Raw genomic sequence first — 22,789 nt, 5'->3', positions numbered from 1 at the left:
TTAGATTTTTTTTCTCCAGGAGCTCAGAATGGCTTACGTGGCATACTCCGCTTTAATTTTATCTTCACAACAAAACATCTGAGATTGATCTGAGAGATTCAAAATAACCCAGTGAGCTTCTGTGCAAGTTACATCCCCAAATGCCTCTATAATCCTAACCCAATATTTTTATCGTTACATACACACTGGCAAAAGCTGGATTTAAAAAAAAAAAGAAGAAGAAGAAGAAGGCAAGATTGCTGCCCCTGCCATCAAAAAAACAGAAAGCTCTGCCTGGATGTAAAAATCCTCTCTGCAGAGCTTTTTGCCTCCCAAACCTTTCTGTGTAGCATAAAATGAGCAGCTATGTGCTTACAACACTCAATTGCTCAGCAAAAAAGAAATTTTCCTTTTTATACTTAAAAATCTTTTTTTAAAAAATAGCAGTAGCTTCTCTCTAAAGCAGAAAGGCACAGGCATGTACATCCACAGAGTTGCTTCATGATGCTATGAGTAGAGCAGGCTTTTTCAGTCTAGGCTCTGGTCTGCTGCCAACGTGTTGGCTCCGTGATGCATGTGCCTGGTGGGCTACAAAGCAAGTGTATGATTTCAGACCTGCCTTGGTCAGGGACTGTTGCCTAGCAGCATTAAGACCATCTGCTCCCCAGTAGCCATATGTGAATGCAGATGGGTCCCTCAAGTGAACTACATGAGATCTCCATCCAGGATCCAGTAAAACCAGGGAACTACATGGAATCCATGCAGCTTGGTTGGTATCTCCCTTTAATACTCTTTATTATTCTAGTTCTTGTTTTGAAATTCACATTTCAAAATCTTCACTTAAACATCTTCCCCCCCCCCAAAAAAAAAACCCCTATTAAACAGCAAAAAGAAAAAAAACACATCAGCATAGAGTACTGCTTCTGATGCCACAGCATAATAGCCCTCAGCCATTCTTGGTTAATCTCAAAAGCCTAGTTAGGGATGGACCTAGTTAGTACTTGAATTGGGGGACTGTAAGAGGATCCCAGGGCTATAGTTGAAAAAGCATCCCAGAACTTGGGAATGGACCATATTTCTGCCATGAGCTCCACACAAGGGAGAATTTGCCTTTACCCTTCAGCCTTTGGTAATAATTACTCATGTTGTTTCCACTGACCATCCCTCCAGTCCTATCTCACTGGATAAGCCATCTGCTGTCATGCTTCTCTCTGAAAGCTTTTCTTAAAGTTCTTTCTTAATTATTTGTTGAAGTTTTAGGACCATTGTTTCTGATGTTGTTGTCTTTGTGCTTCAGTTAATTATCCTTATTACATCATCTGAGTATAGTCTAAAATCTATTCTCCCTCTTTCTAGGTAATACTGAACTGTGCAGCCCTGCAAAGTTTATTATACTTGCTAAGTAGTCCTAAAGAATCAATCAAAAAGGAGGCATGTTGGACAATATCAAACATTACAGCTGGAAACAGAGCGCAGATTCAAGTAATTAATCATTTGCCCCGGGGGGGGGGGGGGAGAAAGGGACATATTTGCAAGGACAAAGTGAGACATCTTTATAAAGCTTTTGAAAAGGACGTAACTTTCTCCTGATAATCCAAGTAATGTTATATAGTATTTCTAAGCAGAAACTTTAAGAGAAGTGAATTCCAGCTATATTGACAGTTTGGAAATATAGGTAGTCCTCATTCAGCAACCACAGTTGGGACTGGCAACTTGGCTGTTAAGTGAAGCAGTCATTAAGTGAAACCACAATTGGGGTTATGATCTTACTTCAGCTTCATTTGCTTTACAGACTCACAAAGGTTATAAAAGTGAGGCTAGTTGCAAAGGTAGTTTCATCACCACTGTAACTGAATGGTTTCTGTACAAGGCAGTCGCTAAACAAGGACTACCAGTTAACTGGTGCCAAATAATATAGTGTAGATGTAAATATTGCCATGAGTGTCACCAAATTAACTCTAGGAAGAGGGTATTTTGTCTACAATTTTTATTTGATATTTAATCCTCTTTTTCAGACCGTCATAGATGCCAATATTTTCCCAGCTCTAATAAATATTTTGCAAACTGCTGAGTTTCGGACAAGAAAAGAAGCTGCTTGGGCAATCACTAATGCAACATCAGGTGGCTCTGCTGAACAAATAAAGTAAGTAGTAGTGAATTGCTCATAGCTGATTGATGAGAACCATTACAAAACATTAAGGGTGGTGATCCAGGAGCTGCATGTTCTTGACGACTTTAAAACACCCCCAAAAATCTTGTTATTGAAATTCATCAAAGTGCAATTTTTGGCAATGCATATATTTATATTATTGTGGTTAAAAGTGCAGAAGAAAAATCATAAGCTTCTATAGTGCTTAATGCATTATTTTACATTTTAAATCTCCCAGACTTTTCAAAAAATGAAAATAACCAATTTTGGTTCCATCTTCCAATGCCATCGCTGCCAACTTTCTTCTATTCTTTGAAAACCAGACCCCCTCCCCCAAAAAACTGAACATGAACCAAACCCTATCTCCATTCCACAGCTATTGCCTGTCTTTCTTGTAATTGCTCCCAAAGATACTTTAAAATAGAGGAATTGTGGTAGGAGCTGATTCCATGTTTTATTTTGTCTTGCCTGCAACCAAAATTTTGCTAATTTTTGCTAATTTTATTAGTTAATTTTATTCCATCTTTATTTGCTAATTTTATTTGATATATCTTCATTAATGCTTTAGGCTGGCCTCTTAATACTTTTTAGCAGTTTTCCGATTCTTTATTTTACTACTGACTAAATACTTTCCCAGAGAAAATAGATTAATTTTTCAGTAATAGTCTTCCTTATGTACAGCGTATTTAGAACATTTGAGCCATATTAATTTTACATTTCAAAATTATCTGTGCTTTTAAGTGATATAACCGTGATGTGCATCTTGAGCAACAAAAACTTCTGGGTAACTTCCAGTTGGTATGGTTTTCAGATATCTAGTAGAACTTGGTTGCATCAAACCACTCTGTGATCTCCTTACCGTGATGGATTCAAAAATTGTGCAGGTAGCACTTAATGGACTGGAAAACATCCTGAGGCTGGGTGAGCAAGAAGCAAGAAGAAGTGGCACTGGCATTAATCCATACTGTGCGCTCATCGAGGAAGCCTATGGTAAGGATGATGACTAGAAACCAGGAGATTGAGTTTGCTCTAAGCCTCCCTTGGCATGAAAGCCCCTCTCTCTCAGCTCAACCTGCCTCATAGGGTTGCTATGCGGAAAATTGGCAGGACTATTTATGCTTGCTGCCTTGAGTTGACATACAGACATGCATAAAAAAGGTGGGATGAAAATATAATAATATCCAGTAGATTAGTCTTGGCTTACTTCCCATTGTTTATTTTAATCTGAATTTCAGTGTGGTGTGCCTATTCTTTCAGTCCTTATCTAAAGCAGTTATTATAAACCTCTTTGCCTTCATCTTTGCTATATTCTTCCTTTTTCTTGCCTCCTATATTCCATTGCAAATAACATTTGTGTATTGCCATAGAAAAGGTTTAGTACAAATGTAAATGTGCTTTTTATTCTCAAAATAAGAACAAGATTTGAAAACTCTCTATTCTGTTGTATAACCCAACAAAAGGTTGTGGGAGCCATATCTTGACCTTAAGATGTACTTGGCTACATTGGGTAAAACAAATCATATTTATTTGAACTGTAACATTAAGAGATTTGGAGAATATTTAATTATTTGTATACCGCATTCTCTGTTGTCTAACTGGCATCTGCAGGTTCTAAGATAGTAAAGAGAACATTAATTAATAAGCCTCAACCAATTTTAGTGCATCTTGAATAGCGCAGAGCTAGTCTTCTTCACAATTTGCATAAGAATAAGTGAGTTCAGGCTGTCTGTTAGTTCAGTTTCTAGGTTTAGGGAAAGGCTAAAACAGCAACTGTATCTTCCAGTTCAAAATTTGATGGAAGTTCTTGTATTTTTTTGCAGGCCTGGATAAGATTGAATTCCTGCAAAGCCATGAGAACCAAGAAATATATCAAAAGGCCTTTGACCTGATTGAGCATTACTTTGGGACAGAAGAAGAAGACAGCAACATTGCCCCACAAGTAGATATTGGCCAGCAGCAATACATCTTCCAGCAGTGTGAGGCTCCCATGGAAGGTTTCCAGCTCTGAAGTGCTCCTGTCTGCCATTAATGTAGAGCTCAGAGAGGTCTCATTTACCATAAATGTGTGAGCTGATTTGCTTGCTTTGCACATACACTACCTTAAACACAACTGGAAAAATATTTGCCTCTTAGTTGTAGGATGCCACTTTGGTAAGGGCTTATCTTAAATACTGAGCCCATTGTTCAGAACTGGCGCACTTCTGTAAAGATACCGTTTTTCCTGATTTTTCCTATTTTCCTAATACACTGAAAAAGTAACCCTAGAATCTCAAACAAGGACAGCGTTTCCATGTGGAGCATTCTTCACAGTCTACTGAGACTTTTGAGAGACTCTTCCTTCCCATGCATTCCTTTAGGTGCCTGCCTGGTTCAATGAATTTAAGAGGAATATTTAATGCACACTCAGAATTTGAGTGGCATTCTTCTGTGCGACAGCCTGGATTCCTGTTAATTTATAAGCATATATGGTTAGAATTATCCTATTCCCTGCAGCCCATGAATACTTTTCTCCAGGTTCTAGGAATATTGTTAATTGTCAGCAAGCTGATTTCAGTGCTCTCATTTTGACTGCATAGGATTTGGAGTTGCTCACTTTCTTCAATGCAGACAGAGAATCAGCTCATCCTTCTATTAAAAATATAGCACTTTCTTTGACATGTCCTAAATTGTGCGATTGATAGAGAAAATCTACCAGTCTAAATTAGCACTCTCTCCTAAAGCATACTTTCACAACCTCACTAGCACAGTAACGAAAACTCCCAACTTAATTTTTTGTACAGCTCCAACAAACAAAGCTGTATCTAAGTGGTCAATATTCTAAATTATTGATGCTATGGTAGGATACTTGATCCCTGATTTGCATCTGCTTTCACAAACTGCAGTTTCTAAATCAAAGCAGACAGATTGGTTATTAGCAGTTTCATTACAAATAGCAGAAACAATCTGCCCTGTATAATGTCAACACACCCAAATAATAATCTGTTTCACAGTTAAATTATAAGCACCTCAGCTGTTTAACACTCTTGCACCTTTCATCTAGTTTTCAATACAACTGTTTCCAATGAAAAACTAGTACTTCAGCTTCTGCAGTAGCTAAGAGATTCCATTTCTTGAAGAATACCCTTTGGGTAAGATGATGTTGGGGGTCTCTAATAAGCTTGGATTTAAGGCCTTGGAAATGAATACCAGTTGCTTTGATCTTCTACATTCATGTCCACTGATCTTGATAGCATAATATAATTATTTCAGGAGTGTTGTCCTATGAATGAATTAAGTGGCATTTTCATTCAGTTTAACTTTTCCAAACACATACCTTTGTTTACAATTCACAAAAGAAAACTAACACCACCTACAACATAGTACTTTGTCAAAGTCTGATCTATAACCTGTGACCCACATAGCTTCTGTTGATATCTATTCTTCAGCAGCCACCTCAATCCAAATTACTGTATTCTCTTATGCTGAAGGTGTACCATAGGTTACAATGCCAGTTGAATTTCCATTTTGTTTGATCTTAGGATTTTAAAAATAGAGCTAAGATGGCTAGGATGGTACATTTCGCAATAAACTAATTGTCCATTTTGTTGATTGTCCAGATTGTTGGGCCCCAAGTGAGAGAAGAAATTTATGGGCTCATGCTAATTGTTGTCTACATAACATGTTTGACTCCAGATGATGTGACAATCATGCTTCCTGATTGGCTAGGATTGGTTTGGGAAGAGATCCCTATTTTTAACACCAGAAATAAGATGGGTAAAATAATCTGTTACACATAGGAAAGTAAACAATATGCAGCAGGAGTCTTCAAACGTGGCCAGGCACGCTGGCTGAGGAATTCTGGGAGTTGAAGTCCACAAGTCAAAAGGGCCACATTTGAAGACCCCTGATATGCAGTTTGTAGTTCAAAAGTAAATGAGCAATCTTTAACAATATTTTTAATTTTATATAATCATCTTTCTTAAAGAATGGTAGAAACACTGATGAAAAGAAAAGGCCATTTCATTTCCACAAGGATTTTTTTTGTGTGGCTGGGTTTTTAAAGGGTAAATTACCGACTACATGTCATTTCTATATAATATGCTTTAAATCATGTACTTTATTGCATAGTTGTTCTAGAGAGAGGAGCTAGATATTTTGTAAATTAGCTTCAATGAAGTGTGTATGTGATACTGAAACATATCACGTACACCAGTACTAATAAGTGTGTGCATATTTAGCTTGTACATGCACATACTCTTCTGGGACAGTTGCTGATGTGTATGTATATATGTATATTTACACAAACTTCACAGTGGAAGTTTTTCTCTGAAGCTCCTAGAACAATAATGGTGCATTGGTGTTTCTTCTAGTAAATAATGACAGTTCTCTCTTTAAAAGGGTGAATTAAATCATATATTCAAATGAATGGAGTGTGTATGTGTTTATAGAAGAGCTAATTAGATTTTTTTATCATATAGGTGAAATGTAGAAGTAGACTGTACAGTCCAGAGTTGTATAATTGAAGTATTTTAGATAGCCGAGGCTGCAAAATGTTGCTAGTTATGTAACCTGTTGAAGGTAGTTCTTTGTTTTTTTTAATGTGGAGCAAGGAGAGGAGATAAACTCCTGAAACAAGTGTCAATACTTTTCAGGTGTGCACTGGGTGGATTGAATGGAATGTGAGAGGACTGTAATTATTATGTTATCTTAAAAGTGATTCAGAAAATGGCTGGGGGAGCTTGGAAAGATCTTTTTTGAAGTGCTTGTAAACCTTTTCTGTAGGTAACAGGGAAAGCCAACACTGGATTTATTATCTTATTTACGTATCCAGTTATAGTCACAAGATTTTTGGCAGTAGCAAAGATTCCTCGAATACCTTTCTGGCTTGGCTGCCTGGGGGAGGGGAGATGGCATGGTTCTGTGTGAGAGACAGGTGCATGTGCATGCACAGCTCCATTTGTGCAAGTGGAGCTTTGTGCACTCATACAAGTGTCCACTGCTTGTATGAGCACCCATTGCTTACACGAGTGGAGTTCCGCATGCTCGCCCACCACTTGTGTGGCCCAGTTCCAAACGGGCTGTGGCCTGAGAGTTGGGGACCCCTGCTCTTAATAGTTGCAAGGTAGGTCAGAAGAGTGAAGGAAAATGAATGTGGAAGGCAGAACTGTTCTTTTCCTTCCATGATAGCCTGTACTTTGCCATCACTTCATGAATTCAGGGCCAATTTCAAAAATTAAGGCTATCTCTCTTCTATTATTCTACAGTCCTCAACTTACAACCACAGTTGGGACCTGAATTTTAATTATTGCAGTTATATGTCAAGATACCACATGACTGGACCAAATTTTTAGAACATTTTTACAGTCATCATTTAGTGAATCATGTGGTTGTAAGTCTGAATCCATTGTGCAGAAAGGGTATTTTTTGCTTGAAATTCAGTCTTGTGACCATTGGGGTGATGTTTTGCAATGGCCGGAAGTGCTGTACAGATCATAAAGCACCCTTTCTGAAAATGTTGTAACTTTGGTTATTAAACAACTGATCCTTAGTAGAGAACTACCTGTAGCTTGAACCTGAATGGCAGTGGACATTTTCAACCGGAAAGTAAGGAAGAATCTGGTTCTTCCAGTAAGCTTGGCCAAAACTACAGAACATAATCAGCATTATTCAAGTGAGGAATTACATTTCATAAAATGTTTTCTTTTTGTCTTAAGAAAAATGTGTAATTTTTAAAGAAAAAGTTACACGTCACTGACAAATCCCAAAAATACAACAGCAGATTTAATTTAGCATTAAGGCAGATGAGATGATCTTTGTCATAGTTTTTGGGGAAATGTCAAATAAAATAATGAGAATTTGAATTTCAAGTTGCTATCCAGTTGCTAGAATGTCATTGATAAGTATGTATGGACAGCACTATGGTTAACGTAACTGCTGTGTAAGGACAGCCCCAATGGAAAATTGGCTCTTCTGCCAAATAGTTTGCAATTAACAGCTAAGAAAATCTGCAATCGGGAAGAGACAGATCTTGTGTGTCCTAGTGAAATGTCATTTTGTTCTTCTGACCAAAATTCTAAGTGAAAACAGTTACTAACCTGCAGTTTAGCACCTTGGATGTTGCCTTATGAAATGCATGGTCTATATACCGTATTTTTCCGTGTATAAGATGCTATTTTTTCCTGCAAACACCCTGTTCAAAAATCAGGTGCGTCTTATACAAGTGCAGCGTCTTATACACGCAAAAATAATGGTAACCTCTGCAGCCCAGGGCATGCCTGTATGAGTTGCCATGCCACCTGTGCAGGTGTCAAGCCCCTGTGGGCTTGCCACTAACGGGAAGGGGAGGGGGCAAGATCGTCGGCTGGCCGAACTTCCAGATTTGCCAGCTCAGCTGTTCGGCGCAGAGAAACTTGCATGCCAGAGCATCTTATACAAGGGTGCGTCTTATAGACGGAAAAATACAGTAACATTCTTATTAAGCACAATACAGTAAGAATTTGAGCATAGGTTGCCAAGAGTATCCCACAGTGATCTAGTTATTATAGAGAATCCTTTTTGTGCCCCAGATACAGATTTCGTGCTGAATAAAGCACAGAAGAGATTTTAGTAAAGCCTTTATGGTTCCATTAATAATGCACAAGGGACTCCAGTTCTCCTTTGATCATTTATGAAAAGTTGAGCTGCATCTTATTTTTAATTTATATTTCTTTCTCTATTTTTTCCTGCATTTAATTTAAATTTAATGCTTTAATTTTCAAACTTTTAAACATATCTTCTGTGCATTGCACTTGGGATCCCATCTGAGTTGTATTGTCACTGAAACAGCAAGGTAGGCCACCTGCTATTAAGGTATCATTAGACAACTGACTGTCAGCCATGTTCTCTGACAATCTGACTTCATTTTTAAAGAATCTTTTAATTTAACTAATTTTGAAATTGGCATGCTCCAGCCCACCTAAGACCCATAGACATTTTTTTGCAATGGAAAAAGGCAAGTGGCTTCAACTAAGGGCATTTTGGTATGTATCCCCAATTGTCCGTTAAAAAAAGATGAAGCAAGCAATGGATGATATCATGCCCTTCCACTTTATCCTTTGTGATTGGCCATACCCATCAAGGAAGTCATTTTGTGAGAATACTTCCAACATGCCTCCTCCCCCATTTGTTCTGCTATTGCATAATCCTGAAATGTATTTGTCCTGAATCTCACAGATAGGAATTCATCTTCATGGGTGTTCATTCTTTGGCATTTGGATGTGATTTTTTGTACTATTCCACAAGACATTCCATGGTGCAGGTAGTCCTCAACTTACAACAGTTCATTTAGTGACTGTTCAAAGTTACAACACTACTGAAAAATGTTTTTCAAAGTTACCACCTTTGCAGCATCTTCATGATCATGTTGTCAAAATTCAGGTGCTTGGCAACTGGTTCATATTTATGACCATTGCAGTATCCCCAGGGTCACGTGATCACCTTTTGCAACCTTCTCACAAGCCAAGTCAGTGGGGGAGCCGGATTCATTTAACAACTGAGTTACTAACTTATAAACTGCAGTGATTCACTTTACAACTGTGGCAAGAAAGGTTGTAAAATAGGGCAAAACTCACTTAAATGTCTCACTTAACAGAAAATTTGGGCTCAACTGTTGTTAAGTCAAGGACTACCTGTATTAGAAACTGTACTGGGCATGACCAACTTTCCTCAGTCAAGATTAATATTAAAACCAATGTTCAAAACAGGCTTTTCTGAACTCTCTTCTTACCATAGTTCATCGCCCCATCCATTGACCTTACATTACAAAAAAAAATGAAATATGACCTTTCCAACTGATGCTACCTGCTTTGCTTTTAATATTGTCAGCTATACTTCCATAACTATTGGGCAAAGCTGGTTCAACACCAACTCTGCACATGCTGTAACTACAAGGTTAAGATTCAGTGCTATTACCAGCCAAATATGATACACAGTAACATCAAATTTAATACTTAGATGAAAAACTCATATTAAACTTTAGTAGCAACTTTTGGAATGGATCTGACTATTTTTTAAATTCCAGCCTTTTGCATCTTTTCAAATGTTCATTTAATAACAAAAATGAGTTCCCATTTAAAATAAATATTGGCATGAACAATATTGGGAAGCAAGTAAAAGTGTGCTGTACGATTTCTTAAGGTTTTCATATTCTAGGTAGCTTTATAGCTGTTAGATTATTGTTTATTAAATACCATGCATTTCTTCAAATGTCAGGAAATGATTCCTAATTTCTTAGGCTTATGTCAATTCAGTATTCTGGTTTGAAATTAAATCATACATGACACTTACCGGTATTTCACGAAATGCAAAAAATGCCTAAGAGTAGAAAGAACTTTGGATACAACTGCTACATCAGTCATCCACAATTAATAAGACATACTAAAGAGATACAACTTGGGAGTATAGTAACAAGGTAAGTACCATTTACTGCTTCTTTAAATTTACATTTAAAATCAGATAAGTGGGAATAAGTATGAATTATTTTATCGTTCATGCATATGTTACCCAGTTCAGATGAATTCAGTATCCTGGATAGATCCTTTTATTGTTAGAGCAGGATGTATTTTACAGGTTACATAGATTTTTAATACATATCCAGCATCCAGGATTTAAAGAAACATTCTAATACAGAGATTCAGCTTTTCAAAAACAAAGGATGCTTTTGTTTTAGTCAGAAATGGGAGTCTTTCCATGAGAAAGGATGAAAATTTTAGAAGTATCATTGAACTATAAATTCTCTTTTTGAAATGTGAAAAAATGAAGTAAATGTTTCTCAAGTTGCTCTTCCAATTCATGATGAAAACCAGCTTTGCACACCAACAGTTCTAACCAACTTTTTGATCATGGCTTGGCAGAAGCACTTTCAGCAGCCTCTTCTATCTGCTCAACACTTGGGTTCATATACCGTAGTGATCTATATTTTTGAACGTCCTGCAGAATGACCATAACATGGAAAGTAAGAGACAGTTAATTCTGTCATTATTTCTACAGCATGGCAAATAGATGCTTTAATGTTCACCTATCTGTAATACTTAAAACATTCCTAACACAGGAATGGACAGAAGATAGATCTGGATATCTAGTTAGATTACTGGATAACACAAGAGTAAATCAGCAAACATTTCAGATTTCTCCAAAGCACCAGAGGGCAAGACAAGAAATAATGATTGGAAACAGACCAAAGAGAGAAGCAACCTGGAATTAAGGAGAAACTTCCTAACAGTGAGGACAATTAACCAGTGGAACAGCTTGCCTTCAGGAATCGTGAGCGCTCCATCACTGGAGGTTTTTAAGAAGTGACTAGACCAGGGGTGTTAAACTGCCGGCCCGTGGGCCGGACACGTCATCCGGAAGCCACGCCCACCCCATTGCCGGCAATGGCAAAACCGTCTCAATACGTTGCACGATGTCATGTGACATCGCGAGTTTGACATGTCTGGACTAGACAGTCACTTGTCTGAAATGGTATAGGTTCTCCTGCTCGAACGGGGCTGGACTAGAACAGGGCTTTTCAACCAGTGGTACGGGTACCACCTGTGGTACATTGGCACCTAGCAGATGGTACACGACCATCTTAGAAAAGTGGTAGCGAGGGAGGGAAATGAGCTGATCCGGTGGCAGCACCGCACAAGCCTGAGCAAGAGATGGCTGGAGCTGCAGGGCTGTCAGGGGTTAGCAGAAGCACCAGGATCAGTGCCGCTTTCCAGCTGATTGGCACTTCTGGGCTGTCGGCTCAGTGGAAGCACCAGGATCAGTGCCGCTTTCCAGCTGATCGGTGCTTCTTCAGGGCTGTTGGCTCAGTGGAAGCGCCAGGATCAATGCCAGGCTCCAGCTGGAGCTCGGCGCTGATCCTGGTGCTTCTGCTGAGCCCTGAAGAAGCACCAATCAGCCAGAAAGCAGCCCTGGTGCTTCTGCTGAGCCCAGAAGAAGCGCCGATCAGCTGGAATGTTGCAGCATCTCCAGCTTGTGATTTACATTCAGATGCTTGGCAACTGATTCATATTTATGACGGTCACAGTGTCCCAGGGTCATGTGAAGTGACCAAAACCCAGCAGACGGGAATAAAAACCAAACACCCCCCACCCCCGCTGCCAATCCTCAACAGAAATGCTCACAACAATGAAAACCTCAGATAGGAAGAAGAGCGCCGCTGGGCGGGCAGGCAGGTGTCTTGCTCGGCTTTGACTTGGGGGGCACTTTTTTCAGTGCCATTGTAACTTCGAACAGTCACTAAGTGAACTGTTATAAGTCGAGGGCTACTTGTACTTTTATCACTTTTTTCCTTTTTGGGGGGGTCAAGTTTTTGACACCTTGCTAGGCGACTGGTGGTACTCGGATGTTGCCATATCCTAAAAGTGGTACAATGGGTGAAAAGATTGAAAAGCTCTGGACTAGAAGACCTCCAAGGTCCCTTCCAGCTCTATTCCTATTCTATTCTAATAGCGAGAGCAAAAAATAACTGCTTCCTAAAATAAGCCAGAGATACATTTTTAAGCTAGACCTTCTTCAGATCACTTTGGTCTATGGCTCATAAGAATACAACAAATATTACCTCTCTCTTCATTGCCACCATTTTTCCACTTACAATCATTGTTCTAAGGATATACATGTGTATAATTCTACAAGCCTGAAATCTGCAACAGAAGAGAGGTAAGGAGAGTAGCCTATGTTTTACTGGGTTACTCCTTCATGTTCAAGTTTGTATCTCTTGGATTTATGTGCCGCCCATCTCTTCTGGAGGTGATTCTGGGCAGCTTACAAACATTAAAACCAGAAACATTAAGAATAGTAACAGTAAGCATACTAAAAATTGATTAAAAGGGGGGGAGAAAGCATAAATACGGGGGGGGAGGTTGGGTCTTTAATCTACTAACCACCTCCACAGTTCCCCCGCACTGAGGACCCAGGCATGCTAATAGAGCAAGGTCTTCAGGCCCTTGGGAAGGTCAGGAGGGTCAGTGCAGATCTCACCTGGGGGGGTATGAAGTTCCAAATGGAAGGGGCCACAGCAGAGCAGTGTCTTCAGGATCCCACCTGTTGGAATTCTTTGGCTGACAGGATTCATAGCATGCCCTCTGCTGGCATGGATGGGGCGGGCTGAATTCATTGGGGTAAAGCAGTTCCTCAACTGGGACCCAAGCCATACAGGGCTTTAAAGATAATAATCAACACCTTGAATTGCAGCCAAAAGCAAACCAGCAGCCAATGAAGCTTGTGGAATGGCAGTATAACATGGGCCAATTGAGCTCCCAAGAACTGCCTGCACTGCTACATGCTACACCACTTATAGCTTCTGAATACTCTTCAAGGATAACCCATTAGAGTGCATTGCAATAGTCCAGGTGTGAGATGACTAGGGCTTGAGTGACTGAGTGCAGGGACTTCCGATTCAGGAAGAGGTGCAACTGGTGCACAATGAAGTTGGGCAAAGACACTCCTGGCAATGACTTTGAGCAGAATTCAAGAGTCCAGGAGAACCCCCAAGTTATGCACTGGGTCTGTCTGGAGTAATGCAACCCCATGCAGAACTAAATATGTTAAGAGTCCCAGATCTTGAAGTTCCATGCACCCAAAGCCATTTGGTCTTGCCAGGGTTCTGCTGAAATTGTTGTCCCCCATCAGGCCCCTCCCCACTGGAGGGCAGCAACAGCATCACTTGGGTCACCAGGGGTGGAGATGTAAAGTATGTGGTCTGGAGTTCTTTGGACAAATGATGGATACAATAACATTAATCAAAGGCACCCAAGGGGCTTATTGGGTATTTAGGATAGATGACTAACTGACATTTGATTCATTGGCTCACACAACCTAAGTGTTTCCTACTGCATGGAAGATGTTTAAACAAAAGTCAGAAAGTAATGCAATCCTATAGGACAGTTGCAGATTGATTGGCAGGAGCTAGGAAAGTCACATTTTTGTGTCAACCATTACAGAGAGTCTTCACACTGTTTTCAATGAGCTTTGAAATATAATTGAATAATGGGCAATCCATTAATACTTTTGTTTCCACTTTCAACCCTGTAACAATTTTATACTAACCTGTTTTCCTATCAAAACTGCAGATACAAAACCCACAAGCAGGATAGCCATTCCGAAGTAGGCTACCTTCACACGAAGCTTGCTCCTTGATGCACTCATCGTCTTTGCCCTTTAAAAAGCAATCATAATGTTATCCCATGGAAATAGGGAGCCAGGGAAATGATTATATTGCACATAAGATCTTGAAGGCAATTCTCCCATGGTTTTAGCTTACACTTAAATTTTTACTTGTTTAGTAGTTTAAAACATTTGCTCTGTTTTATTGCGCTTTACCCAGAGTCGCTTTCATGAGCTGCATGGCCATTTAAATTAGAATGATAAGAACCTAGATGCTTACACATTACCAATTTTCAACAGGAAAAAATATCAAATCTATCTACTGGATCATCTCTCTTGCAATTCTAGCTGTCTTTTCTGCATACTGACAGCTGGCTGAAACAATACATTTGAAGAGACTCCACAGATGAGTCACTGAAAAGCAATCATACTTCCTGTTAATTACAATAGGATGTTTGCAATTTCCTATACGGACTTATGAGAAAAGATGAAATAGCACATTTGCATGACAATAGCAACGACAGTGAAATATAAAGGATAGGCTTCTACTATAAAAGTTATGAACAGTGGACAACTTTCTCCAATCTGAATGTGATTCAGATGTATGAGCTTCAAATTCCAGAATTTCCATTGCTCATATGAACTAAGGAAAACTAAACATCTGGAGAGAGATGAGTCTGAGAAAAGCTAATAGAGCTTACTGAATCATACCTACAATTACTCTTTAGTTCAGCATCCTAAGAGTTTTACAAGAGCTTTTCTGCAGATAAAATAGGTCCTCTGAACAAGACATTCCATTTAGCTGCCAACAGACATTCTCATCAAATTTACAGAATACAGAATAACAGCTGGAAAGGAACTTGGAAATCTATTCCAACCTCCTGCTCAAGTAGGAGACTCTATACCTATACCCTATTGACCCCCTCTTCTCTGTGACAGCCCCTCAAATATTAGAAGACTGCTATCATATCTCTAGTCCACTTTGTTAGACTAGTTCTTGCCATTGTTCACCATACACATTGGCCTCCAGTCCCCTAATCATTTTTTATTTATCAAATTTATAAATTTTATATACAAAATTATATTTTTCTTTTTTTTAAACCATTATTTAAGCCGGTGGTCTACCAATAACTATCAATATTGTAATTTCATAGAAGTATTCGGCCTTATTTGGCCTGAAACAGATGACAATCCACTTGACTGGATATCCCAGAGCTCATGTTTTATAAGTCTGTTATGTTTTATAAGCCTCTCTATCTGAGCTAAACAGACAAACATTTTGGATAGTTCCTCATAAAGAAATGGCTTAAGTATGCGGTGTGAGTTTCCAAATCACAGGCAGTAATTCTGTTCTACTCTACATTTGTCAGCCTATACCTAAAGTTCTGTGTCAAGCTTTGGACAAACAGTACTTCAAGATTCAAACAAATTGGAACAGGAAGAGGGAAAAGTGGTCCTAGAAAGAGAGATTGGGCAAAACGGGTTTAATCTCGGGAAAGAGAATTTTGTGAGGATATGATAATATTCTTCTAGTTCTTGATGGAAGTATTTTATAGACAAAATCATTATCTACTGTCCAGACTGCAGTTTATAGAAAAATAATCTTAAAGCAGATTATTTTTCAAATGCTAGGGGAAATCTAATGATAAATAGATTTAAGACGGGTTGCCTGTGGAGGTAATGGATTTTCTTTTGATGGACGCATTTAAGCAGCAACTAATCAATATTTGTTTGGAGATATTTTCATGTGGATATCTGTATTACAGATATTCTATGATTTTAAAATCGGTCCTGGATGCAAATTCTGGAAGCTGCAATTCCAACTAAACAGAGAAACATCAGTGTGGGAATGGCTGGTATATGGCTGGTATATATTCGACATTCAAAATACTTTCATCATTTAAAGTTTAATTTGTTGAATATATATGCTGCAAATCCTTAACACCTGATCATGTGAGATCATTTTTGCCCAAAGAAAACAATTTTGTTGCTTAGCTAACAAGATACAGCAACTGGCAATCTACTTGTTCTTGCTGGTGTTGGGTATATTCTTATGCTGTTTGTGAGCATTTTGCACCTGTGATCTTATCAGCTTCTACCTTGAACCAAACAGGTGGATTTACATTTAGTTGTGCTTAGAGAAGAGTTACTGAAATGAAAAGTGGCAGTACATCAGATTTTAATAGGTATACTTTAAACCTTATTATTTCTGAGTAGAACTCTTAGAGGATTGTTTTGTACATTTCATAAATACATATAAGAGTTAACACTGAATATGCTAAACACTGCATATTATTAAAGCATAAAATAGAGTTTTGATTTTTTAAAAAGAAGTGATATTCCCCTCGAAGGAAGGAATTAGCAGTCTCCACATTCTCCAAACATTACTTAGTGGTCCGCAATTGCAGAAACTTTGAAAGTCTTCTCTAGTATATGCTATATATGTAACTGGGTTAATTCCTGATCACTTATGATCTTAAGTGAGATTTTAAGGCTTCTCTGCTATAAAGCATTTCATACAACTTTTAAGGGACGACCTTGCACTTTGCAAACTGCATTATAGACAGAGCAAATTGGCTCAAATGACAGCAAGTCCAAAGTCAACTTCAGACTAAAAGCTGAACCAGGGCTTCCAAGGAAGCAGCACGTTGGCTTCAGATTGCTGCTCTTGTATTAACATGCCGCCATCCCCCCACCCCATGACCATCTGCCTTTTCAACACATGAAAAATAGGTATCTACTTGAAACAATTGGTGTTGGCAACAATCATTTTTAGTGGATAAAGAAAACTGAACATACGAGATGTCCTGAGGTATATCTTCTCCTTTCTTGAAGCGGCCTGACCACACCAACAGTTTCTTATCCCATTCAGAAACTTTGTGGTTGAATGGAGAGGAGGGGCCTGCAGGAGAAACAAAAGAGAAAATGCACCCACCTGAAACCCCAAGGACAAAAGGCAGCATCAGAACTCCAGCATCACAGCCAAGGAGCCCCTTGGTAACAGTTTTCCTAAGGGTAACATACTTTATAGACACAGAGTACAGAATAACAGGGTTGGAAGAGGCCTTGAGAGATCTTATAGTCCAGGGGTGTCAAACTTGCAACGTCACGTGACGTGTCGCAACATATCGCTACTTTTTTTCCATTGCTGGCAATGGGGTGGGGCGCAGTTTCACCATGATGCATCCGGCCCGCGGGCCAGCAGTTTGACACCCCTGTTGTAGTCCAACACCCTGCTCAAGCCAAAGATCCCATACTATTCTGCACTAATGGCTGTCCAGTTTCAACAATGAAGACAGCTTTAGCCCACCACGAAGAGAAGCAACTGTACAGTTATCATTCATTCTCCACTCCCATGTGATAGCGGAAGTAGATATTTCACTTCTGTGACTCCCAGACTTCCTGTCTTTATTCCTTCTTTCATTGTTCTCTCCTGATATTCAGGTCAAAGGGATATTTTCATAGCAGCCTTTTCTAGTGAGCTGGATGTAATATATCTGAAGCAGGATAATTTGACCTCATCATTTGTGCTTCAAGTGAGAACTCTGGGTTGACTTGTAGTTTTCTTGCTGTCCGTGGTACTCACGACCAACACCAAAGATCAAAAGCATCAACAATCTGCCTCTCCTGCTTCAGTCCAACTTTCACTTCCATATAGCGTCACAGGAAATATCATGGCTTGGCACTAAGTAAGCTCAGTTTTACCTTTTTTTTTTCCATGGTCGCTAAGCAAATCACTGCAGTTAAGTGAATCTTGCGGTTCTTAATTGAAACCAGCTTTCCGCATTGACTTTGCTTGTCAGAAGCCAGGTAAGAAAGTCACAAATGGAGATCACATGACCCTGGGATGCTGCAACCATTGCAAAGACATGTTGGTTGTCAAGTGCCCAAATTTGGATTATGTTCCTGTGGGAATGCTGCAATAGTTTTAAGTGTGGGGAGCAGTTGCAAGTCACTTTTTTCACTGCCATTGTAACTTCAAACAATTGCTAAACAAATGGTTGTAAGTCAAGGATGACCTGTATATGCTGGAAAATCAATGTTCAGTGCTGCAATCACAAACAGGTAGTTTTTCAAAATAGCAGACAGATCTCCCAGAAGGAGAATGCAGCCAGCACTGTTCTATCATCAGCGGTGGATAATTCCTTAGAAAAACTCTGCAAGTCACTCTAACCCACTCTTTCTCAAACTTGGCAACTTTAAGCTATGTGGGCCAACTCCCCAAATTCCCCACCCAGCTTAAACTTGCCAAGGTTGAGAAAGACTGCTCTCATCATTATATCTGAATATTCAGCCATGTCTGTTATTTTGATTCTTGTGAACTTCTACCAAAAAATAGCACACGATTCCTGTGCAGTTTCATTGATACAATAGTGGAACTGACAAATGCGCCACTAGTGGCCAAGTATGCAATTCCGTGCTTCTGTATACTCATAAACTGCAATGGAATGTGCACCTCCAGGAACAATTGGGAAGGAGTTTTGAGAATAGAGAGCTTTCTCAGAGAGAGGCTCAGATTAAACAACTGCACAGTCCTGAGCTGGATAAGGGAGGGAGGAAGAAGTTCAGGGTAGTCACACCCTAGATCTCTTAGGAAATTAGTAGGGTAGAGGGTTAAAGCTTTAGTTTGGCAAGTTTTTCTCCATTAAGTATAAGCAAACAAAGGACTGGACTCAATTGGATTTTGCTGTGTCACAGGTAGCTCAATACAACTCTAAGCCTTTACAAGTAGCTCAGTTATTAATTTAATTGAGAAGCTTTAATTGTTCATTTAATAATCAATGTCTCAAGTGTTCTCAGTGGCTATTCCCTTTTAAAGCAGAGAGCCTAGTTTCAAGAAGCTTCACATGCTAATTGTGGCTTGCTTAAATGTGAGAGAATCTAGAAACTGATCATGATCAAAACAGGTACCTATCCCAACTAAGTGGTATGTAACTACATACCTGTCAGTCTGCTATCAATGAATAAGATTCTAGATCAAACATAAAGTGATCAATATGAAAACATATTGAAACAATTATCATCCATAAGTCAGTTCAGATTTGTCAAAAAGTCAGATTAACCTTATCTCATATTTTGATTGAGTAACTTCCTTAATAAATTGTGGAAATATTGTACATCATGATATTCTGATTATTCAACTAATTAGACAATGGTGGAATGGCATGACAATTAAAGAAATATGTAATTGGCTCCAAAGCTATAACTCAATTTCTTGAAGATTCCTTGTCAGACTTTAGTTATAAGCCCTCTACTGTATTCAACATTTTTATTAATGAGCTGGCTGAAGAGTTGGAAAGAATGCTTATCAAACTTGCAAATGACACATAAGTGGATGGAATGTGAGAGAAATTTCAAATAATTAACCTCTTGAGAAATAAACCTGAGGGTAACAGAATGAAATATAGACCACTAAATGCAAAGTTATGCATTCAGGAAAGAAAAATGCACAGATACTGTAGATAATGAAGAATTATCTTGTGAGGAAGTTATTGGGAAAGTGTATTAATTACAAACTGAGCATGAGTCAATAATGCAGAAGTACAGATTGCAAAAAGTAATATTTTTCATTTATTCCTTATTAGTTTGATCTCATTTGGATTATTATTTTCTGCTTTGTGTATCACACTTTAAAAAGGATTCAAACAAAACAATCATTCAAAAGTCATTCAAGACAGATATTCAAAGAGCAAAAAGGATGACGAGAGACTAAAAACAAAAATTTACAAGAAGAGATGGTAGGAACTGGAAAAGTTTTAATTTTCAGAAGAAAAAATTGCATAGGAATGTTTCAAATACTTGAAATGTAATATAGAGAAGGCTACATCTGTTCTTTATTGAACTAGATCACGTGAGACAAATTAATGGATTTAAGCTATCAAAAAGAAGATTTTATTTTATTTATATATATATTTATAATTTGCCTTTATTTGTATAAATAACTCAGGCCGGTGCACATGCCTAATATTCTTCCTCCTCCTATCTGCCAATAGACAGTTCAATATTGAAATCAATTACCCATTGATATACCGTAGTTGTTTCCCCTTACTGGATTGTTCAAGCAAAGACGTATTTATCTATTTGGAATGTTTAATTTGAATTCATACATTGAGCAAAGAATTGGACTGTATGACTAAGTGGCCCCTTCTTATCAGCTATTAATAGACTATTTACTCTGCCTTGATATTCTCAAATACTTCAGTCAAGGGAATGATACAGAAATCCAACACAGGAAAGTGCCTTTTTTTCTAATTTAATATACCCACTTTTCCAAAAAGAGTGACACCAGACCCTTCCCTGCCATCCCAGAATCTATATACGGGGATGACTGTATATTATTGGTCCACTCTGTTCTAATAAATTTTAAGTATGTTTAATATCTTGTTTTGACATCCCCATGTCAACATTTGTACAAAGTCTTAGCTCCATATATTTCTTGAGTGTGAATTCCTTGTAACACAAAAAGGAGCAAATTTTGAAACCTCTGACTTCCTGGAGAAGGCCAAGATTTCAGAAAAGGCTTGCCGTTGCCTGCTTCCTAAAACTGAGAGAGGAATTGGCCCAAGGGCACTTAGCTGGCTTTGTACCCAATGTGGGACTAGAACTCATGATCTCCTAGTTTTTAGCCTGATACCTTAACCACAACACCAAACGATCATTTTTTTTTCCTAGGGGGCAAATTAAAAATTTGCTCTGAATGGTTTGGATGTGGGAGTTTGGTACATATATACAACTTCCTAGAATGGAGTTTTTCTTTCTGCATATAACAGCTTTGAAACTGAGGGAATAGAGCATACAATGTAGTCATCTACTGGCTGTGTTCATCCAAAAACATAATCCATGGTCCATCTAACCAGAACAAACCACAGTTATATGGATTGACACACCATCAAGCTATAAAAACCACGGTTTGCTAACAGTGGTTGAGTTCACATAACATACTAAGAAAGAAAAACAAGCAATCACATTTTGGTTCAGCATACTGTGTGAACCCACAGATGTGTCAACTTCTATTCATACTCTTTAGGCCCTTAAAATTTTCTCATTTGTTCCAAGTTAAAAGTCTGATCAAAACCAAATTTAATTACAACACAGATCTTAGTAGAACTAGATGGCACAAGTTCCTGGAAACGCAGACTATAAATCAAACTCAAATGCCCCTGACTGCATTTTTGAACATAAATCTACACCATGTAAATTGTTTCCCAACGAAGCATACAAAGGATTCGTCAAGAAATTATGAAGGCTCCACTTTACCTGCTTCTTTGAAATGCGGGTTTTTTCCATCGGCCTTCTCAGTTTTGCAATACTGTCTATTGGTTATCGAATACGGTGTTTTAGCAGGACGTGCGACCGAAAAAATGCGTTTGTCCAGCCTCCTGACAATTTTGCCTAGACGAAAAAGAAACAGCCTTATTAAATTAACAAGGAGAAACCAATAAGTAACCCATCGCTTGGCTTCCGATTCCTCTAGCTCGAAAGAGAACGGACAGATAGTTGATCGGGGAAAGTTCACGAGACCAAGCGGAAAAGAAGGAGCTCCGTTTTGGGAGGCGAGAAAACCTAAAAGCTGCCTGGCAGCCAGCAGAAGCACCCACCGACAGCCAGCGACATGATCACGATTCGCCCTCGGATTTCCGCGGCCCGACTCTCGGTTTCCGGCCCTTCCGCTCTCCTGATCCAGCCCTTCGTGCCAGCTTCTTCGTGCACTAGCTCAATGGCACCGCTCGCCTCTTGCCGAGCGGGAGAGGTTGGGTGGCTGAGGCCGACTAGTGGGACCAGCGCGAACTGCAAATAAAAGGGAGAGCGGAGTGCAGGGAGAATGATTGCTCCTTAGGATAATACGGATTTCTGCTGCTCGCCTCTTTACTCTAGAACAGGGGTAGTCAACCTTGGCTCTTTTATGACTCGTGGACTTCAACTCCCAGAATTCCTGAGCCAGCATGGCTGGCTCAGGAATTCTGGGAGTTGAAGTCCACGAGTCATAAAAGAGCCAAGGTTGACTACCCCTGCTCTAGAAACTATTTTTATGTTAACTTTAATGCGATGAAATGTGTTCTATTGCTGGGGTGGAAATAATTTTCATTGCCCTTCTGATGCTTTCCTACTGTTAATATATATTTTTCTTTAATATGCCAATATGTTCTGATAAAAATATCAACATGTTTACATTAGTTCTTTCACTGGAAAAGGTAAAATATATGCTGAATAACAGTGGAACGGTAGAAAAATGGCCCTAAAATATAGCCTTGCTTTTATTGAGGCTAGAATGATGGATCTAGCCTGGACAGAAGGGGCCAATAATAAAACTGGGATTGTAATTGTTGAAAGAAAAATCTTCATCAGGGTTCAGTCCAAGCTGGGAATAAACAAAATGGAGACTGCTTTAGAAAGAAGATGGTAGTTTATTGAAGAGCAGAACCACAAAACATGTGGCTCTGGAGCAGTTGACCACATGTTGCTGGGAGTGATGGGTTTTTATACCTTCTTGGGTTTTTGTCTTTGGAGTTGTTCCTGTGGCATGAACTTTGACCTCAGGGGTTGCTGGTT

The 22,789-nt window shown here is 39.0% G+C and overlaps 2 protein-coding genes across 4 annotated transcripts in view; one reads left to right on the top strand and one right to left on the bottom strand.

Annotated features, from left to right (window-relative positions):
- The window catches only part of KPNA1 (karyopherin subunit alpha 1), a 53,527-nt gene extending 47,820 nt beyond the window's left edge, over positions 1-5,707 (top strand). The window contains exons 11-14 of the mRNA XM_015812129.1: positions 1,336-1,461; positions 1,995-2,122; positions 2,940-3,118; positions 3,949-5,707. Coding sequence (XP_015667615.1) covers positions 1,336-1,461; positions 1,995-2,122; positions 2,940-3,118; positions 3,949-4,136 — 621 coding nt within the window. The 3' untranslated portion in view covers positions 4,137-5,707. The remainder of the gene's footprint in view (positions 1-1,335; positions 1,462-1,994; positions 2,123-2,939; positions 3,119-3,948) is intronic.
- Positions 5,708-10,544: 4,837 nt separating this feature from the next.
- Positions 10,545-21,958, bottom strand: FAM162A (family with sequence similarity 162 member A). 3 transcript variants are annotated; one of them, XM_015812126.1, is made up of 6 exons: positions 21,838-21,958; positions 21,497-21,631; positions 17,039-17,141; positions 14,183-14,291; positions 13,115-13,293; positions 10,545-11,074 (listed from the first exon to the last, which is right to left on the bottom strand). In XM_015812126.1, the coding sequence occupies exons 1-6, from the start codon at positions 21,851-21,853 to the stop codon at positions 11,041-11,043; spliced, it is 576 nt and encodes a 191-aa protein (XP_015667612.1). In that variant the 5' UTR covers positions 21,854-21,958; the 3' UTR covers positions 10,545-11,040. The 3 variants fall into 3 exon arrangements, with proteins under 3 accessions (XP_015667612.1, XP_015667613.1, XP_015667614.1); XM_015812128.1 differs by lacking the exon at positions 10,545-11,074 and adding an exon at positions 12,588-12,777; XM_015812127.1 differs by lacking the exon at positions 13,115-13,293.
- Between the last annotated feature and the right edge of the window lie 831 nt (positions 21,959-22,789).

This window comes from Protobothrops mucrosquamatus, unplaced genomic scaffold (assembly GCF_001527695.2).
Source record: "Protobothrops mucrosquamatus isolate PMUCROS unplaced genomic scaffold, P.Mucros_1.0 scaffold69, whole genome shotgun sequence".
NCBI lineage: Eukaryota > Metazoa > Chordata > Lepidosauria > Squamata > Viperidae > Protobothrops > Protobothrops mucrosquamatus.
Note: the sequence above shows the minus strand (reverse complement) of the source record. Positions and strands in the feature narration are given on the sequence as shown.

Excerpts from the sequence above, each read along its gene's own strand:
- FAM162A (XM_015812128.1), bottom strand. Across the intron at positions 17,142-21,496 it reads CCCGCATTTCAAAGAAGCAG|GCCCCTCCTCTCCATTCAAC; the intron begins GTAAAGTGGAGC and ends TTTCTCCTGCAG. Across the intron at positions 12,778-13,114 it reads GGAACTTCATACCCCCCCAG|ATTTCAGGCTTGTAGAATTA; the intron begins GTGAGATCTGCA and ends CTTCTGTTGCAG.